This window comes from Drosophila kikkawai, chromosome X (genome assembly GCF_030179895.1).
Source record: "Drosophila kikkawai strain 14028-0561.14 chromosome X, DkikHiC1v2, whole genome shotgun sequence".
NCBI classification, from domain to species: domain Eukaryota; kingdom Metazoa; phylum Arthropoda; class Insecta; order Diptera; family Drosophilidae; genus Drosophila; species Drosophila kikkawai.
The window spans coordinates 8,289,229-8,307,168 of record NC_091733.1 but is presented as its reverse complement, the minus strand read 5'-3'; the positions used below and the strand labels follow the sequence as shown (position 1 = coordinate 8,307,168).

Below are 17,940 nucleotides of genomic sequence, written 5' to 3'. Positions count from 1 at the left end.
GAGTCGGTCGGAGAGGGGATTTGTGATTAGAAATGCCAAGCATTCCGGTTTTGGGGAGTGGAGAGTGGAGAATCGGTGCCGGAATAGCCGGTGTGGCCGTTCTTAAGGATTTTCTAGCATCGATTTCGCTTCATCAATATTTATAAAGTTTCAAAGAAGTTATGTTTGTTTTAATTTTTTTTAATTAACACAGTTTAAGTGCTAGCATAGTTATATATTTACTTATTCATATATCTTTTACTTATTGAAATATTAAAAATAAAATATATAACATCTTAAATTATCAAAAACTATTCTTAATCATTAATAAAAACCTTGTAAAATAATAATTTCTCCAGCTTACACTGGGAAAATCTTACAAAATTTCCGATAGAATGGGTACTAATATAATGATCATTTTTCTTGTATAAAATATAGATAATTTCAAAGTATTTTCTCAAGTTTTAGATGTTATATACATATGTTATAGAAACTAGGCTATCTGTATAATATTCCGTGTAATAATCCACCTTCGTGCTCACGCTTCTACTTTGACATGAGGGAAATTTTTCACAGCTGCGACTAATTGCCGGCGACACGTCAGGGCCAACCCACATTATCTTGGATCTTAGATCTCAAAACTTGAATCTTGAATCTCTTTTTTTCCTTTTTGAAATCTCAAATCTGGGATCCCTCAGTTGCTGTCAGAGTCGAAAGTGACCGATGACATGGCGACATGAAATCAGTGATTGAGTGACACTTGTCTTTTACCTCTCATTTCTTCTTTTGCTTACAGAGCTTCACAACTCAACCCGCAGTAGTGGAGGCAAAATGACCACCACACCGGGCAGCACATTGTATCGCCTGGCCAGTGGAGCTAGCGGAGCAACTGCCACGTCGAACTCTCTGTACGGCCAGGCACCGCCCAAACCCTATGCCGTGGGTTCGCTACAAAACGGTTCCGAGCGTAACCGAATTCTGGAACTGCTAAGAGCACCGAACAGCCTGATGTCGCCCAGCTTGGAGCCCTCGTCGAAGGGTCTGCTCAATGGACCCGGGCAGAATAATTGCTTCCTCAATTGTGCCGTGCAGGTAGGACTGAAATTTATATAAAAATAACTATAAATTATAATTATTAGCTATGAAAGCCATATATATTTTCTAGCTTATAATAATATAAAACTAAGATGAGGAACTCATAGATGGCCTCCAGTGGAGGAGATATGTAGCAACCTTCGGCGACAGCCTTAGTCTTAGCCATCATCTATTGAATTGTGTTAATTGGCCGCCGAATTTCGTTGGGTTTTTTGTTGTTAAATTTAGCCGGAGAGGTTGTTGTTGGCTGGGATGTGGGCGCCACGAATGCTCCATATAAGGTGGGCAGCAGCCCAAGCTACCTACTCATCATCATCATCTGCAGCTTGCCCTCTCCGTGTCTTTGTATATCTCGTTTCAGTTCTCAGTCAAGGTAAACTTTTCACATGGCCAATTGTTGGTTGTTAGTTAGCTTGGCCCAAAGCAGTTGTTCTTTTGCCAGCCAGGGAGCAGAAGGCGCCATGCCACGCCACCACCACCACCCCAGTTGCATAAATTTGAAATGAGCAGCTCGCTTAATAAACATAAATTTGTATATTAATGATATGCTCCCTAACTCGGAATGGGGTTATGGGATGGGGATGGCAGGGAAATTATGCAAAAGCCGGTAGAGTTCGTACAACAATTAGTCCGTTTGCAACCAGAAATGGGTTGGCTGGGAGTAGCATTGCTTCACCTTTTAGTTGAGATTTTTTTTCCCAGTTATTGGTAACACGTTATACGGTATCTATCTATCCATTCAAGATTTTGTTCAGCAGTTTTAGCATATGTATTTATAAAGATTAACTTGGCTTAGTAATGTCGCCACAGATATTGCCTACTGCAGCCTATATTACTGAATATTATCTTAAAAATCGATATTCACATTTAAACTTAAAATCCGGTATCTTTCGATATTTAAAATTTCGATATATCTAAGTGTACTACATTTGAAATATGATATGAGTACGTTAAATATATCGTACACCTTTCCTTTTGCTAAATACACATCTGTAGGCCTTAGCATCTTCACAACGCTTTAGCAGCGATCGATCGATAATCGAGTGCTACACATATTGTGCAACTGTCTGCGGGCCTCGCTCAATTATCGATTTGATAAATCTCTCTATCGATCGCCATGACTCACTGGCGCATACATCCACCATACATCCAGATACAGTAGTTAACCCCGGTAGACAGCTCAAGGGGGATGGGGGATAGGGGGTTTGGGGATTGGAGATCGGGGAGCTGGCATCTTGGGATCTTAGGAGGCTGGGTGAGGCCTAGGTGCGGCCACTAACATTAAACTAATTGCACGGACGGCGTGTGCTCTTATTTCTTATGTCGGTTTCTTTTTCTTTTTTTTTATTCGGTTTTATTCAGCTTTATTGCTTACATGCCACTCTTACGAAAAGACCAAGGCGTGGCATCAGGCGACACGATACGTGTTACGAGCTTTACACAGCCATTGAGTCCTCTTAGTTGTGATTCAGGGGGAATTATGGCTGAAAACTGGTAAGCAATACCCATATTGCTATAGTCGATGAAAATGATCGAAAACATTATGATATATGGGCTATAAATCTATTTTCTATTTGATAAGTGGAACATGAAAAATGTTATACAAATTTTCGTGTATAATATATAAATAGTTTTAGTAAAATGCGATATTGTTCACATATTTTAAATTTAAAAAAAAAATCGATAATTCAAAGTTTATATTTTTTATATTAAATATTTCGATATATTATCAAAGTTTATGATATTTTTTATATTAACAATTTTGATACATTAAAGTTTACGACATTTTCCATTTGAAAAATTGAATACATTTATAGTTTGCGATGTTTTCGATATTTAAAATTCGATATATCAAAAAATAAATTATATATTCGATAATCTAAATTTGTACTTATCTATTTTTTTCAATATAAGAAAATGAAATTATAATCTAAAAATTAAAATATATTAAGGATCCATAGTAGGCCTTGATTTTTCGGGTTGTGTGTCCATCCAAGTAGACTCAGTGTCCAGTGTCAGTGGCTTCTATAATAACGAGCTGTGCGCTCCCATAAATAACTATAAAAATTATGGAAAAATTTGTGAAAGCTAGTTGTCTCGGTAAGCTGCTCTTCAAGAAGTCATCGCCACAGCTTGACAAGGACAAAGCTATTGAAGTTGATAAGGATGAAGGGGGTACAGTGAAGCTCAATGCAAGTGCCCCAGAGTTTGTGCCGCGAAACTACAAAAAGGGAGAAAAGAAGGATGCCATGACCCAGGTAAAAGCTGGCTCTGGTGAGGACCTGGGGGCTCTGGAGGAGGATGAAATTGTAAAGCTCTATTGGAGGCAATTTCCAAATTTGTCAATGAAAGGTGGCATATCTATTGTTTATTTTGTTCATACTCTTCCAATTAATATTTAAAAACTTTTCCTGATGAAAGCTGGTCAAGTGGTTCTATTGAACGACAGGGAATACACAATTATGCCTTGCCTAAAGGCAGGCAAGAAGATCAGAGAGTACTGCCATGGAAATCCCATAGATTACGGCAAGGAGATGGTAACCAGCACTTCTCCGTATGAGGAGCGTCTCTTAATACTCGAGAATAAGCGCCAGGCTGTCCAGGAACATCTTCGTTTTCAAGAACGACAGGTGGCCCTGGAGGCCCTTATGTTGGAGGAACAGCGACGTTGTCGACGTCCTTTCTTCCCCAATAATATGAGCGGAGCCAGCTTAGAGTCACCGATGTCAGTTATCCACCTCTCGCACTCTCCGGTGCGGTATACCGCCCAGGAGAGGATGCGCGTGGATAATCTAAGATATGCGAAGAAGGAGCGCATCGAGAGGATGCTACGTGAAATGGGTGGGGAGAAAAATCAGCAGCAGCAGCAGCAGCAGCAGGAAAAGGATTCGTCATCGAAGCGTTATATACCCACAGCCAAGGAGTGGGACGAGCAGCTCCAGGCCAAGCTTAGGGGCAATCGGCAGGCTAAGCCGAAGGCAGAGCGGAAGGAAGTGGAGTTACCTGTGGCTGTGCATCATCCGGATGCCAGAAATCGTTATCGTCTGCCGGGTGAGCGGCGCAACCATAACCACGGCACCAATACGAGATCCTTGCCGGACTGGCCCTTACAGATGCCACAGAACAGCGATAATGACAGGTTCGTCCTGCGCTACGCCATCGAGGATTTGAGGCAACTTCAGCCGCAGCCCGAGGATTTGTAGATGATCAACAAGTATGGGATTTCAGCTTTTAGATACTTTACACTCTCAGAATATCGGATTTACTTTCTCAAACACCTCAGATACCTATTACTGTAATCAACATAAAGTATATCCTAAATAAAATTTTAAATACTTTAAATATATTTAGGAAAGTTCCAGTTTATGGTATATACTAGCCGTATATACCCCTGGTTTACCCTAAAACCGAGGAAGACGACACAGACAATGTCTTGGTAATGGAAACAAATCAGCGCGACAAGACAATGGCAATCAAATGTGGCCAAATGGCGTGGGCCAAGCCCCGAAAAGTTTGGGACCCAAGACATTTGATGACAGTTTGCCAGCTTTGATTTCGGCTTTTTTTTCGGATCCAAAGATTTCAAGATCCACAGATCCATTGTCTTTAGAGGCGACCGAGATCAAACAAGGCTTGATTGTTTCTCTTTTAATTTTTTAATTTTTTTTTTTTGTCTCTATTTACAAAATTGTTGGTCAAAGTCAAAGAGTCTAGTGCTAGTGCGTGGCAACTGGTAACTAAGCAACTTGCAACCTGCAACTAGCAACCTGCAACTAGCAACCTGCAACTAGCAACCTGCAACTGACAAACGCTGAGAACAGACCCATGATTCCATCTGATATGCTTTTAATGTGTTTCTTTTGGCCAGAACGGAGTCGGGGGCACTCAACTGCAACGCGAGACCCTCGGCGACAAAAAGCATATACAGCAAGGTCTGCACTTGAAAAAATAAAACACCGCTTCAAAGTCTAATAAAAATGTATAAATTTTAACAGACAAAAAGGGATGTTTCTATATATACAGAGAAAATGTCTGAAATTTAAAATATAGAAAAATATAGCTTTGTTATGAATAAACATAGATATTATCAAAAAGCATCAGAAAATGCTATATGTATTTATTTAGATCTGTTCGATTATATTTAGTTCGATTTATTAAACATAATATCGAATATCCAGTATCGAATCGATACGAGATCGATATATTGATACATCTTCTTTCTTTAACCAACAAAAAATCATGTTATACTATTTTTAGGCTTACTTTTTTTTCTATAGAAATTGTGTTGAAGAAAGCATTTCCATAGAATAAGAGTTAGGTTTTTTCAATAAATTTTTTAAATTAATTATATTTATTATTATTTATAATTTATTTTCGTGTATAAATGTTTCTGCAAGTGCACGTACAATCAGCCAAGAGGGCAGAAGCCTTCAAGAAGACGCTTCTTTGCCAGCGTCTTGGGTCTTTTGTGGTGTAATAAAGTAGCTGCAAATAACCGGCAGTCGCAGGCCGGGCTTCAATTTCAGCGGCAAAGACGAGACGGTCAACAATCGGTCCATGATACTATACGACTCACTATATATATATATACTTTATAAGGGGTCCCAGGAAGGGGAGGAAGTACCATGCTCACGGACTCGCACATCATTTCACAGCTACGACGACGACGACGACGACGACGATGGCGGAGACTCCAGTTCCGACAGCGACTCCCCTCAGATTAGTTCACACGATAAGCCAAAGGGGTTCCACTTGGCTGGCAACTAATATGAATTTGATATTTATGGCCAAAAGCAAATGATGATTTCCCCGCTTGGTGGCCGCGACAGACTGCCCATTGGCTGTCATTAGGAATGTGAGAAAAATTTTCAGGCCGAAAAAAAAAAAAAAACAAAAAAATGATGATAAATAAGAACAGAAATACAAAGTTGAAACAAGAGATACAATTTTAAGTCGTCTTCTGGTCAGCACTAGAAAATCCACAGGCGGAAAGGTACAAGATATATATATATATATATATATATGTATGTATATGTCGGAGACAACCGTTATTTAGGTAAACCGTAGTCGAGCCAGCGAATTCTGTTCGCTTGCGCAGTCAAATCGTATCTGCCATCACGCCACTTTTCCTGTGGCCCTTTCACCTTTTCTTACTTTTCACTCAGACGTCAATCCTAGACAATCTCAAGCTGTCTCTCTCTCTCACTCTCTCCTATTGTTGCGACAAGCAACAAGCATTCTAAATTTGTACCTAGCAACCTATGTACTTTCCGACATATATAAATATTTAGAATTTTATATTATCTTTGTGAATAATTCTATTTCTACTGTTTATTATTATTTTGTTAGATAGGTTATCCCTAACTACTTGTTTTTATATCTAGTTTTATGTATATGTCTATGTATATGTAATATTACTTAACAGTTAAAAATAAATTAAAAAATAAATAAAATTAAAATAAACCATGAACAAAATTATTAAAAGACTCGATAAATAAAAGTAAAACATTTTAAACATTAAAAAGAAACCGAAAAATGTAGATCCAAGACGGTTCCACTTGAAAGCGTTGCCTGTGAAAAGTCGAGCTCTTCTTAGGCACAAATAAGAACTTCTACCCCAAGGAAAAGAGCGAAGACACATACACCAACCTACTAATGGAGTTGGTTGGATTACGACAGGTGAATTATTAAAAAATGAACAACAAAAGAATATATATAAAAAGCATTTTGATCAAAATAAACAAAAAAATAAATAAATAAAAATTAATTTTAAAAAAAGTTTAGAAAAAAGGATGAAAATAAGATGTTAGCTCTGTGAAGGCTGTGTGCCAACTGAAAAATGAAATTTTCATTGCGACGAAGTTGACTATTTCCGATAACAAAAATCATCAGTGTTGACAAAAGTTTAAAATAAGTGCTGTTAAAACAAGTACAAGTATTCAAGTATTAAAAAAAGCAATTATCGATTTCCTATTAAAATCGACAACTGCCCAAGCAATAGTCACATTGACCGCTGGAATACCAGGCTATAAGTTTACAATGTAGTGTGCATTTAATTATTTAACATTATTATAATAATAATAGAAGACAATACAATATGCAATTTAATGTGTATTTAAATTTTTATTATTAAAGTAATAATAAATATCCACAAACCGACCTACAAAGTCACCTTGAAATGGAATTGCAATCAGAACAAATTTCCTTTTCCCCCCTCTCTCTGGACAACTTCATTAGTCGGCCTAATAGAGCCATTAATCGGGGAAGAGGAGATGGAGAAAAGGAGGTGGCGAAGACGGGAGACCGGAAAACACTTTCCACTTTGGGCTACCGTTTCTTTCCACAATTTCCACGAAGCGCCGAACGGCCAATGGAAATTCAATTTTCGTTGAAACGAAAGACTGCGGACACGAACTCGAGTGAGTGAGCACAAGAAATGGTAACAGTTTAAAAGGTTCATTGAACATGGACAACTTTCGAATGGCTGAACATGATGTTCGTTCGTTGTTCAATGTTTGTTGTCCGTTGCCCGTTGTTGTTGCCATACAATTACCGAAACAAGACTGAAGACGGGCAACAGAATGGGCATTAAGTATGCGGGTGTTAGCCCGCCAGCATTCGCTTTTTGGCCCTGAAACAACAATGCTGACCATGATGATGTTACTTCGTGACTCTGCTGGCAACAATTGCCAAATTTAAATAAAGTCTGTCCTTTGTTTGATGAGTTGTGAACAGCAATTGGCAGTTGCCAGAAAATAAAATGAAATAATAGAAGGTACATAGATAGAGATCGAGCATAGTTTCTAATTTTATTTTAAGTTTGCAAAATAAATCAAAATAATTATGATATAAATTTAATGGGTGTTCAAACAGATTTAGAGGACCTTGGTTTTTCTTTTTTAAAAATTCGATCAATGATTTTATTTTCATTTTTCTACACAATTTTTTTTTTTTAATTTTATTTATTTAAAGTTTCTTTCTTTTCCCACCAGATACTCTTTCATTTGCATGTTTACCAACTCGATCTGTTAAATGCAATCTCATTAGCTAATCGAACCGATTGTCCCTTCTCATTAGGAATACCAGTTTGTTTTCCATTTTCCATTTCCCATTTTGTGTGTGTTGTGTTGTGTTGTGTCACAGTTGGCTCTAATTGAGACACAATCAATCACAAATACACCAAAACGAACCGAAATCAATTCAAATTGAAACGAATTCAGGTCCGAGTGCTCTGCACTTCCGCTGTTTCCGTTGCATTTTCAATTAGCCGCCTCGCCGCTGTGTATTTACACGGCATTTACATTTCCATTTACATTTCCATTTACATTTCCATTTACATTTCCACTAACGTTTCCATTACCATTTCCGTGTGGTCAAGAGAGAATCGGGTCTGAATTTTGGGCCCAAAGAGAGATAAAGGTGAAAGCCGAAAGCCGACAGCCGAGAGTCAGAGATTAGAAATTCCAAGAGAGTGTTTGTGGTGGTAATTGTAATGGTTATTGCAGAGGTAATTGTTATGGCCGGGCCCAGAATAATGCCCATTTCCTGCATTGTTCGTCTGTACATATCGTATAGTATATATATATTTTTTTTCTATAAGTATTTCAATTTCTATTTTGGCAGTATGCTTTCTTTGGGGCCAAAATCATAATCGAGTCCAACAACAGGTTAGCACAGTGGGAAGGGTTTTTTGTTTTGACTGCAGAAAATAATTACAAATTTTTTTTTTTCATTCAAGAAGTAAACATTTATAATATTAAATTGGAGTTTGTAGATGGCAGGCAAAGACATTCTTTTTGTTTCAAGTTTACTTTTTTTCTGACTGAGTAAAGTTATAAATTTTTAATTACTTATGCTGATATGACACAGCCGCATTAATTAGAGACTTCATTAAAGATTTGACAGCGCTATAGCGTTTTACACAAGTGCGAGCAAGACGACTATATGGCGCTCTAATGCATTAGAATAATGCATTAGCTACTTCATTGGAGCGATAATCGATAGATCTACATATTATATACTAGATACTCGATAACAAAATACGGGTTTAATGAAGAAAATTGTAATTGAAAAATGTATTAGCCAGCTCATTGACAGTATGGTCTCACAATGAGATATTTATTTTTATATAATTTCGCTGGTTTTTTTAACTGAAAAAATATTAGAAAATTAGGAAAAATAATATGTTTTGCGGTGGCAAGGTTCTTGCGCTGTAAATTTAATTTAAAATTTTTTTTTGGTAATAATTAAAAAAATTTTAAGCATCATAGGTTAAAAACATAAATTTAAAGGATTCTGCATTTATTTATGCAAGAATACTTCGACGAGGAATTCAGAAATTCATAGTAATACGCCGCGAATGGCGTCCGTTTTTTTGTTTACCTTTTACGGACGATGTGACCGTAGTCGTATTACCAAAATAATCCAAGCAAAATTCAAGCCAAATTACACAAAATTACACATATAGTGGTCTCTTTCAAGGTTCTAATGAAGTAGCTAATTAATGAAAACTGCATTAGTGTATCATATGGGCATTATTAAGTTTTAAAGTGCCTTTTTTTTTAAACTTAATTTTTACAAAAATCTGTGGAAACTTTTTTAAATATAATATTTAAAGGGATTTTTAAAGAAAAATAAATACATAATCATATCTTACTTTAAAAATTATATGAGATTTAAATATATAGATTTTTAAAATAGTTAAATTTGTATGTTTAAATATTTTACATAACTTAATGAAAGTTTAAATATTTTAATTCCCATAATTTTCGATAATTTTTCAATGGACCTTAACCCACTGTGGCCGGCTTATAAGCAAAATAAATTCGCCAGTCTGCTCTAGTTTCCAATTGCCATTTCAGTGGCCAAATCGAGTTTTGGGTTTTCTTGTTGCTCTCAGAGCAACTCGGGCCAGTAGTTTTCTTTAGCATCCCGCATGGCGTTGGAAAACTCAACAGAGAAATCCCCAGAAAAGCCCCTAGAGCGATGAGAGATGTTGATGATGATGTGTGGTCTCTCTACTTTTTTTGGACGGGGGCGTCATTAGCCAGTATTTTCAAAGCCGGAGAACCACCCACAGCCGAGGGGATCAGAGATCAGAGGGCATTAGACCACCATCAAAGATGGACCATGTTTTGTGTGAAAGATTTTTTTGGATGATTAATTATAGGAGAAGGAGAAGCGGCAGGAGCAGGGGATTTTTCGACGGGGATTGTGATGGAGCCAAGATGAATGATCGGATGTGGCAGTTACGGCGACTGCGACTCGATTTTCCATCCACCGATCAATGGCAATTCAATTAGCCAATTACGCATTGCCAATTGCCAATTGAGGCACTGACATTTGTAATTACCAAGCTGAAGCAGGAGCTGGAGCTGTAACTGAAGCCCCAGCTCCGGCGATGCCATAATTTCCATTGACTGAGCACGGAAGTTGCACAAGTTCTGGCCGTGATTGCTGGCCTGCTGGCCAATCAAAACGGAAGTTGGCACTGGGTGGATGCTTCTCCTGCTATCCCGACCTACTTCCGCTTTGGCGCCACACATTGTCTCCGCTGAGGGGGGAAGAGAGCGCGAGAGGAAGCGGTCGTCCCCACTAATTGATTGATTGCGAAAATGGCCAACTGAGGATGCTGGCAGATGGTATCAATGACGGGGCTGGGTTTCCTTTGGCCATGTTCTCTGTGCAGATTATGTCTTATTAATAATATTATTCCTAATTGTGAGGTGTACAAAGAAGTCATTATTTTAATGGGTTTTCCGCTTATTTTCTTTAACTTACGAATTATGTAAGGCTCAAAGTATAGAGAATTTCAGGGTTTTAATGTTTTTTTTTTTTTTTTTTTTTTTTTTTTCTTATTTTTTTTTAATTTTGTATAATTTTAAATATTAAGTTTCATTATATGTATTTATTCCTTTTGGAAACCTTCTTTTTCCTATATTTTTTATTTATTTCCTTTTTGTCCCACCCTGACAACAACCAATCCTTTTAATTTATAAATATATTTTATATATAAAAAAAACCAATTAACAGTGTATAAAACTCCAATTCTCTGGAAAATTTGTCTAGCTCCAGGCCTCGCCCAGGCCGCTAATTAATTACGAATCTGAATCTCAGACCGAATTCCAAGGGGCGCTACCCTGTGACCCCAATCGGAGCGTATTTTATATATGTATAGATCTTTTTTCCTAATACTATAAAGGCTTGGGGTTAAATAGTACAAAAAAGTAACAAATCGATTTGCGGTGGCTGCCGGTTTTTTTTCTTTGTCAATTAATTGTTTCTTTGCGTCGCGTGGCTCATAAATTATGGCTGCCAGTGTAAAACACCACAAATAAATAAATCAATTTACAAAATATTACATTAAAATATATAATAATATTTAAATAAAATAAATAAATTAATTTAAAAATATTAAATATAAATATATAATACAAATTAAAGTATTTAATAATATATTAAAATTGTAAAAATTTTAAGGTGTAAAAAATGAAATTGTTTATAGAGCAAACTTAATAAAAACACTAGATTTCTAAGTATATTTAACACAAAAAAATAATTAAAATAAACCCTATTTAAAATATATTTAAACTATTTTATTTTCTTGTGACAAGTCACACATTCAGGATTTACAGATCTTCGAAGAAATGTGCAACGAAAAAAAAACCTTAAAGAATCCCCATATTCTTCTAAATTCCCTTTTAAAAATATAATTAATAATATTTAAAAAAAAAATGCAATTTTATTTAGAGACTATTTTTAACATTTTGTATTCATTTATTTATTTTTATACACTTTTTCTTTCTGTTTATTCCATAAACTGTTGCGTAATAATGCTTTGTTTCCAGTAGAACAACAAAAGAGACTCTTGAGAATTACTTATCCCTGGCTTGCTTTCTTTATTATTTATTGTTGACTTTTTTTTTTTTTTGTTCTTGTATTTTGTTGTTGAGTTCCTTGTTGTTGTATTTGTTGTTGTACTTTGCGGTTGCCATTCTAGGCATCTCTTTGTTTTTGTCGTAGGCGTCACATCGCTCTGATCGTCGTCACCCTCGAGCGGCTTGGCCCTCAGAAGCCCCGCAAGATCCGCGAGAGCGAAAAGCTAGGAACGCAGAAAGGACAACGGAGAAAGGCCTGCAAAGAACCCAGAAGAGAGTACAGAGCTTCTTCATATATCTATATATATGTATGTATTTTTGCAATAAGGGACAGCTGTCTAGAGTTATGAGTCAAAAGTGGTAGGAAAAAAGTTCGCAGCCATCAGAGCCGGCTCGTTGGTCTAGGGGTATGATTCTCGCTTCGGGTGCGAGAGGTCCCGGGTTCAACTCCCGGACGAGCCCAAGCCTAGGTATATTTTTTCTATTTTGTTTTATTATATTTTATTATTTTAATATTGTATTTATTAGTAATTATTTTATTTCCCCTTATCGTTGGCAACTGATAAATGCTCCTTACCAGCTCTGCTGACTCACTCAACTTCTGGGAGGGTCTTGGTCTCAGTCTGGGCTTTAGCTTTAGTTTTAGCTTTGCCTGGACAGGAAGAGCAGAACAGCGTGCGAACGCATAATGAGATCGAGGAAGTGAATCACAATCGAGGGAAGTGGCAAAAGCCACTCACTCTTAGGGCTGACTGGGATTAATTTATATATCCACTGACATGGAGGCAAAGAAATTGCAATGTATGTTTCTTGGACTTTAATTGAGTTATTTTGACTTTTAATTTAGATTATATTATATATTTATATATATGATATATTTATACAAATGAATCACAAACTAATCTTTAAACTTACTTTTCCTTTACTTTCAGGTATGTTTAAAACTCTGAATACCATTTAAATATCATATATACTCTTCAAAATAATAATCGAAGGTAAGAGTGACAGACTTATAAGGGATAAAAGGGTGTCTTTCGTCCTTCAACTGTCTCAAAACACTTAAAATGCATAAAAATCATAGAGATAACCCATAAGAAACAAGAATTAAACCAATTTCCTAAGATTTCGGCAACAAAATGAGGCAAATGCCTTGTATTGAAATATCCTGCAAAATCACCTAAACTTCAGTGACTGCCCGGAGAAAGATGTCAAAACTTGTACAAACTGACGAAATACGAATGTTACGGGGCCGGCTAGCTGACGGAGTACTCTCCGAGCCATAGAAGCACGTCCTGGGGGCTTCCGCCCTTCCGCGATGAAGTTCGGCAAGACCTTCGAGTCCCATTTGACGGTCGAGTGGCGCGAGCAGTACATGCGATATGGGGTAAGGAGCTGGAGAGAGATAGTGAGAGTAACTCATCCCTGTTATCCTCAAGGATCTCAAGCATATGATTAGGCGTGGCCTGGAGGACGCACCCTCGACCATCCTGGCTGAGGAGTATGCAATCCAGAGCTACTACCGTGCCTTCGAGGAGCGCTTCCTCATGGAGTGCCAGCTGGAGCTGACCCGAGTGGACAACTTCTTTCTGGAGAAGCTCATGGAGGCGAAGCGAAAGCATGGCCACCTTAAGCTCCAGCTGCTGGCCTTCTCCCGGGCACCCGGCTACACCGGAAGTGAGGTCTCCATGCTTTCGCAACAGGGCAGCAATCCAAGCCAAGGATCAAAGTATCAGGCCCGGAATCTAACAGCGCCCAAGAAGACCATGACCCATGGCCAGCTGAGCACGGCCTACTGTGAGTTCTACCTGAGTCTGGTTCTCATCCAGAACTACCAGACGCTGAACGAGACTGGCTTCCGGAAGATTTGCAAGAAATTTGACAAGAATTTACGCACCACATCCGCCGGCAGTTGGTTCGAGAATAATGTGGAGGATGCTGTCTTCACGGACAGTCGCTTTCTGCAGCGCATGATCCGTGAGGTTGAGGATCTGTACACCACCCATCTGGCCGGAGGGAATCGACAATTGGCCATGGCTAAGCTACGAGTGCCGCCATTGGGTAAACCCTCGTCACCAACTATGGTTTTTCAGGCGGGCTTTGCCCTGGGCATGCTCCTGATGCTCTTCCTGGGCACAGCAATCAGTTGTAGGTTGTGTTAGGAGTCTCTTCTTGAGAATTGATTGATTGATTCGCCTTTGGGTTTCCTTCTCCTCCTCTTAGACTGGAAGCGACCTCCCTCTGCGGTTAACACGGCCACCTTTATGAGTCTGTATAGAGGTCCGCTCACCTGGGTGATTTTCAATCTCTACATGGCGGCCAATGTGGCTGGCTGGCAGCGGGCGGGCGTCAATCACATCCTCATCTTTGAGATAGACCCAAGAAATCACATGCAGCCGGCTAGGTATCTGGAGATTGCCAGCATCTTTGGTATCCTTTGGACGCTGTCCATGCTGGGCTTTCTCCATCACAGGGCCATGCATTTAAATGATCCCTTTGTCTTTCCTTTGGCCCTCATCCTGATCATGACCGGATTGCTGGTGATGCCTCTGCCCATTTTGGATTTGAAGGCTCGCTGGTGGACCATCAAGCTCCTAGGGCGAGTGATCACCGCGCCCCTGCACTATGTGGGCTTTGCGGACTTTTGGATGGGCGACCAGCTAAACTCGCTGGTTAACTGCCTGGTGGATCATTACATCATGGTGCGCTTCTTTGTGGTTTGCTGGCTGCGTCGTGAGCAGAGCTCCCAATGCTTCCACCTGGACGTGATTGTAGTGCCCATTGTGCGGTGTCTGCCCGCCTGGTTTCGGTTTGCCCAGTGCCTGCGACGGTTTCGGGACAGTGGCTCCAAGTCGGTGAGCTATCTGTTCAATGCGGGAAAGTACTCAATGTCCTTTCTGGTGGTTCTCTTCGACACGCTGCGCCAGAGATCGGAGGGTAGTCTTGGGGGTTCATCCATAACTTGTGACTGATATCACCTTTTCCAGGTCGGCATGGCAGTCCTTTTAGCAATCCGTACACCTGGCTCTTCCTGGTCAGCAGCATGGCGGCCACCATCTATGGTTATCTGTGGGATGTTCTGAGGGATTTTGGCTTGTTTCAGATCATGGATGGGCCTGGGATCTTCCTGCGGCAGCAGCTCGTCTATCCGCAGGCCTTCTACTACTTTGTCATCGTGGAGAACTTCTGTCTCCGCTGGCTCTGGGCTGTGGAGTTTGGAATTTTCTACAACAACCTGATAGCGCCGTACAACCTACGGACGATAACTAGCATTGCGGAGATCACCAGGTGAGGGGGGGAGACTTGAAGAGGCGACTATTTCAGCCAGGGAAATAATTACTCATAAGTTGTGAAGCCTTTTATTGGGCTTCATCATCGGTTGCCCTTGTAGGGTCTTTAAATTTGGCTTAGTGGAGATTATATTATTTCGAAAAATATTTCCAAAAGTTTTCTAGAGGCTAACTAGGCACAATTTGAAAAAGGCACTGATATATCGAGTTTAATCCAATTTCGCTTTAAATATCAAGAATCTATCGATATATCAACATTTTCTGGCATTCCTAAAAGCGGTTTCTCAGCGGCTTACGATTTTCGGCTCTCTTTTTTTATTTATTTTTATTTTTTTTTGGCTGAACCTATGTCCTGTTTCCATCCTGTTCCCCCTTCTTAGACGCTTCATCTGGAACTATGTGCGGCTGGAGAACGAGCATCTGTACAATTGCGGAAGGTTTCGGGCCACACGGGACATCCACCTGGCGCAGCTGAATCCTCGCCAGCAACGTATGCTGGAGAGCATGATGGACGAGTCGGATGGTGTCTCCAACAGGCGAAAGCCCGAGGCGCGCGATCACCTGTCCAAGGAGTACTTCTAGAGGAACAGCTGGTCCAGCCAGGCTGCTCATCCGATCGGATCTCTCTGGGGTCCCTCGGCGTCGTCGACGTCTTTAATTAATTCATTTGTGCAAAGCGACGAAAGAGAGGACGAGGAGGAAAGGGAGCAGGGAGCACAGAGCACGCGCCAAACCGGTTGTCCAGCTGCACTGCACCCAAAAGCGGCTCCGATCCCCCCCTCAGACAGCAGCTCCCGCTACCTTCGCCGGGTACAACAATTGTCATTGCTTGTGGAGATCCTCATTGGAGCCACCGATCACGGATTGCCGCCGACTCTTAATTGACTCGCATCGAGCTTTGATTAGCCTCGTAATTAGCCAGGCGGCAGGCGGTGAATCTGAAGGAAGAGAGGGGCGAGAAGGTAGAAGCTGGAGAAGCTCCAGACATTCTAATCTGGCAAAGGAGAAAGAGAAAGGCAGCCCCGGGAGGCTGTTATTCACCACCAATACACTTCGTTGCCATTTGTTTCGGTTGCATATTTTTTACATCTTGGTATATAAAAAAAATTGGGAATAATTTACAAATGATTTTGGGGTTTATATATTGAATATTTATATATTTAATATTCTACCTATAAAATTCATAGTCCATTTAATAATTTCCAGTGGCAAATACTTAAAAAAAAAAAATACAAATAATTTACTTTGACCCGCAATTAGACACCAAAATCAAACTAATCTCATGGTTAAAGATTATGTTCAGCTTGTAAAGAGGAAAAATCACTTTTATAGAAGAAAAACCTAATGCTCACAAATCCTCTTAGAAGACAATAGACTTCTGCCTCGGGTGGTAATTATATCTTTAATAAAGCATTCCATCCCTAATAGTCTTATCTGAAGTATAAAGGATACCTTCTCTTTTTGATGATCACATCCATGGCCATGGGATTAGCCAGCACAAAAGGATTTGACTCCTTAAGAACCTCTCTTTTTTCTCTCTGTATTGTTTATTACCTTTTATTTTTATTTATTTTTATTTTGTAATTTGATCTGCAATCACATTCCTTCATTTGGGAATCACTGATGCGCAGGCTAACGTCATGACCGATGACGAGGACGATCTTGATGACGATGACCGTCCAAACTCTAGATAACTGGCCTCTGGAAGAGATTCTTGAAAGGGGTTCGGGAGGGGAAAATAAAGTCAGCACTGGGAGAAATTCAGAAGAATTAAATTCCCTGGGGTTAAAGCCTTAAGTGAAAAGTTCTTGATCTTCAGTGGTTAGTTTTTCCCCTGCTAAAGCATTTAAGAGTTCCAATTTAAAATATTTATTTCCTTTTTCATAAATCTTTATTAGATAATATATTTAAATAAATATTTCTGGAATATATTTTAATAAATATTTATTTGACATGTGTTTTTTATACATATATATTTTCTGATCATATTTTTACTATATTTAAGTCTTTATATTTATAATCTCCCTGTGATTTCTCATCGTGCTTTTAGCTGTTGACTTGGGCACGAGTCAAACATAAATTTTCCATTGACTCGATGATGTTGCTGATGCTGCTGTTGTTAATGGCAACTGTAATTTATGCTGCTTGTCGCGGCGACTGTCTCCTCTCTGGAGACAAGTCAGGGAAGTAGGAGAAAGGAAAGCGGGGGGAGTTGGCCCGGTCGGTTGGTTGTTGCCATTATTAATTGACGACGTTGCCTGGCGCGTCAATTAAGCTGCCTGCACAGCCACAGCCTGCACAGTGCGACATGCAGCAGTTGCTGCTGCTGTTGCTGCAGTTGCGATGTTGATCTTGGTACAGTCCACGCGCCAAAACCAGACCAAAACAAACAAATAAACAAACCAAGGCAAAGCAAACGAAAGGCAACGCCAACAAACAAACAAACAAACTGAAAAAAAGACAAACACAAGCCAGGCGAATACGAATTCGAGTACTAATGCGATTTAGGATCAGACCAAGCCCAGTTAAGGTTTAAACACGGTCAATATTGTGTAGAACAGCGGTATACAAATTTATTATTATTTTATTATATAGAAAATCCTAAGAAATCTAGTTGGTTTTAAACTGAATTCAAATTTAACTCCTTCGAGGTATACCATATATCCCTTGTTTCTTTTACCAACCTTCTCCTTCTTCTAACT

The 17,940-nt window shown here is 39.2% G+C and overlaps 3 protein-coding genes and 1 non-coding gene across 7 annotated transcripts in view; all 4 read left to right on the top strand.

The window, feature by feature from the left end:
* Window positions 1-17,940, top strand: part of ec (ubiquitin specific peptidase echinus) — a 57,889-nt gene that overhangs the window by 9,910 nt on the left and 30,039 nt on the right. The window contains exon 2 of the mRNA XM_041775175.2: window positions 776-1,071. Within this exon, the coding sequence (XP_041631109.1) occupies window positions 811-1,071 (261 nt within the window). The 5' untranslated portion in view covers window positions 776-810. The remainder of the gene's footprint in view (window positions 1-775; window positions 1,072-17,940) is intronic.
* LOC108079231 (uncharacterized) lies at window positions 3,083-4,388 on the top strand. Its single transcript, XM_017173514.3, has 2 exons — window positions 3,083-3,426; window positions 3,496-4,388. Exons 1-2 carry the CDS (start codon window positions 3,144-3,146, stop codon window positions 4,275-4,277), a joined length of 1,065 nt encoding a protein of 354 aa, XP_017029003.1. The 5' UTR covers window positions 3,083-3,143; the 3' UTR covers window positions 4,278-4,388.
* TRNAP-CGG (transfer RNA proline (anticodon CGG)) lies at window positions 12,342-12,413 on the top strand. Its single transcript has one exon. It is a non-coding gene; the product is annotated as a tRNA-Pro (tRNA).
* LOC108079230 (xenotropic and polytropic retrovirus receptor 1 homolog) lies at window positions 13,152-16,357 on the top strand. Of its 4 annotated transcripts, none has more exons than XM_070288482.1 (5): window positions 13,152-13,335; window positions 13,397-14,096; window positions 14,172-14,885; window positions 14,936-15,236; window positions 15,619-16,356. In XM_070288482.1, exons 1-5 carry the CDS (start codon window positions 13,267-13,269, stop codon window positions 15,818-15,820), a joined length of 1,986 nt encoding a protein of 661 aa, XP_070144583.1. In that variant the 5' UTR covers window positions 13,152-13,266; the 3' UTR covers window positions 15,821-16,356. The 4 variants fall into 4 exon arrangements, with proteins under 4 accessions (XP_070144583.1, XP_017029002.1, XP_070144584.1 ...); XM_017173513.3 differs by having other exon boundaries at window positions 13,388-14,096; window positions 15,619-16,355; XM_070288483.1 differs by lacking the exon at window positions 15,619-16,356 and having other exon boundaries at window positions 13,388-14,096; window positions 14,949-15,172.

Excerpts from the sequence above, each read along its gene's own strand:
- LOC108079231 (XM_017173514.3), top strand. The coding sequence starts at position 3,144 with ATGGAAAAATTTGTGAAAGCTAGTTGTCTCGGTAAGCTGCTCTTCAAG. Across the intron at positions 3,427-3,495 it reads TCCAAATTTGTCAATGAAAG|CTGGTCAAGTGGTTCTATTG; the intron begins GTGGCATATCTA and ends TCCTGATGAAAG.
- LOC108079230 (XM_017173513.3), top strand. The coding sequence starts at position 13,267 with ATGAAGTTCGGCAAGACCTTCGAGTCCCATTTGACGGTCGAGTGGCGC. Across the intron at positions 14,097-14,171 it reads CCTGGGCACAGCAATCAGTT|ACTGGAAGCGACCTCCCTCT; the intron begins GTAGGTTGTGTT and ends TCCTCCTCTTAG. Across the intron at positions 14,886-14,935 it reads GCTGCGCCAGAGATCGGAGG|GTCGGCATGGCAGTCCTTTT; the intron begins GTAGTCTTGGGG and ends CACCTTTTCCAG.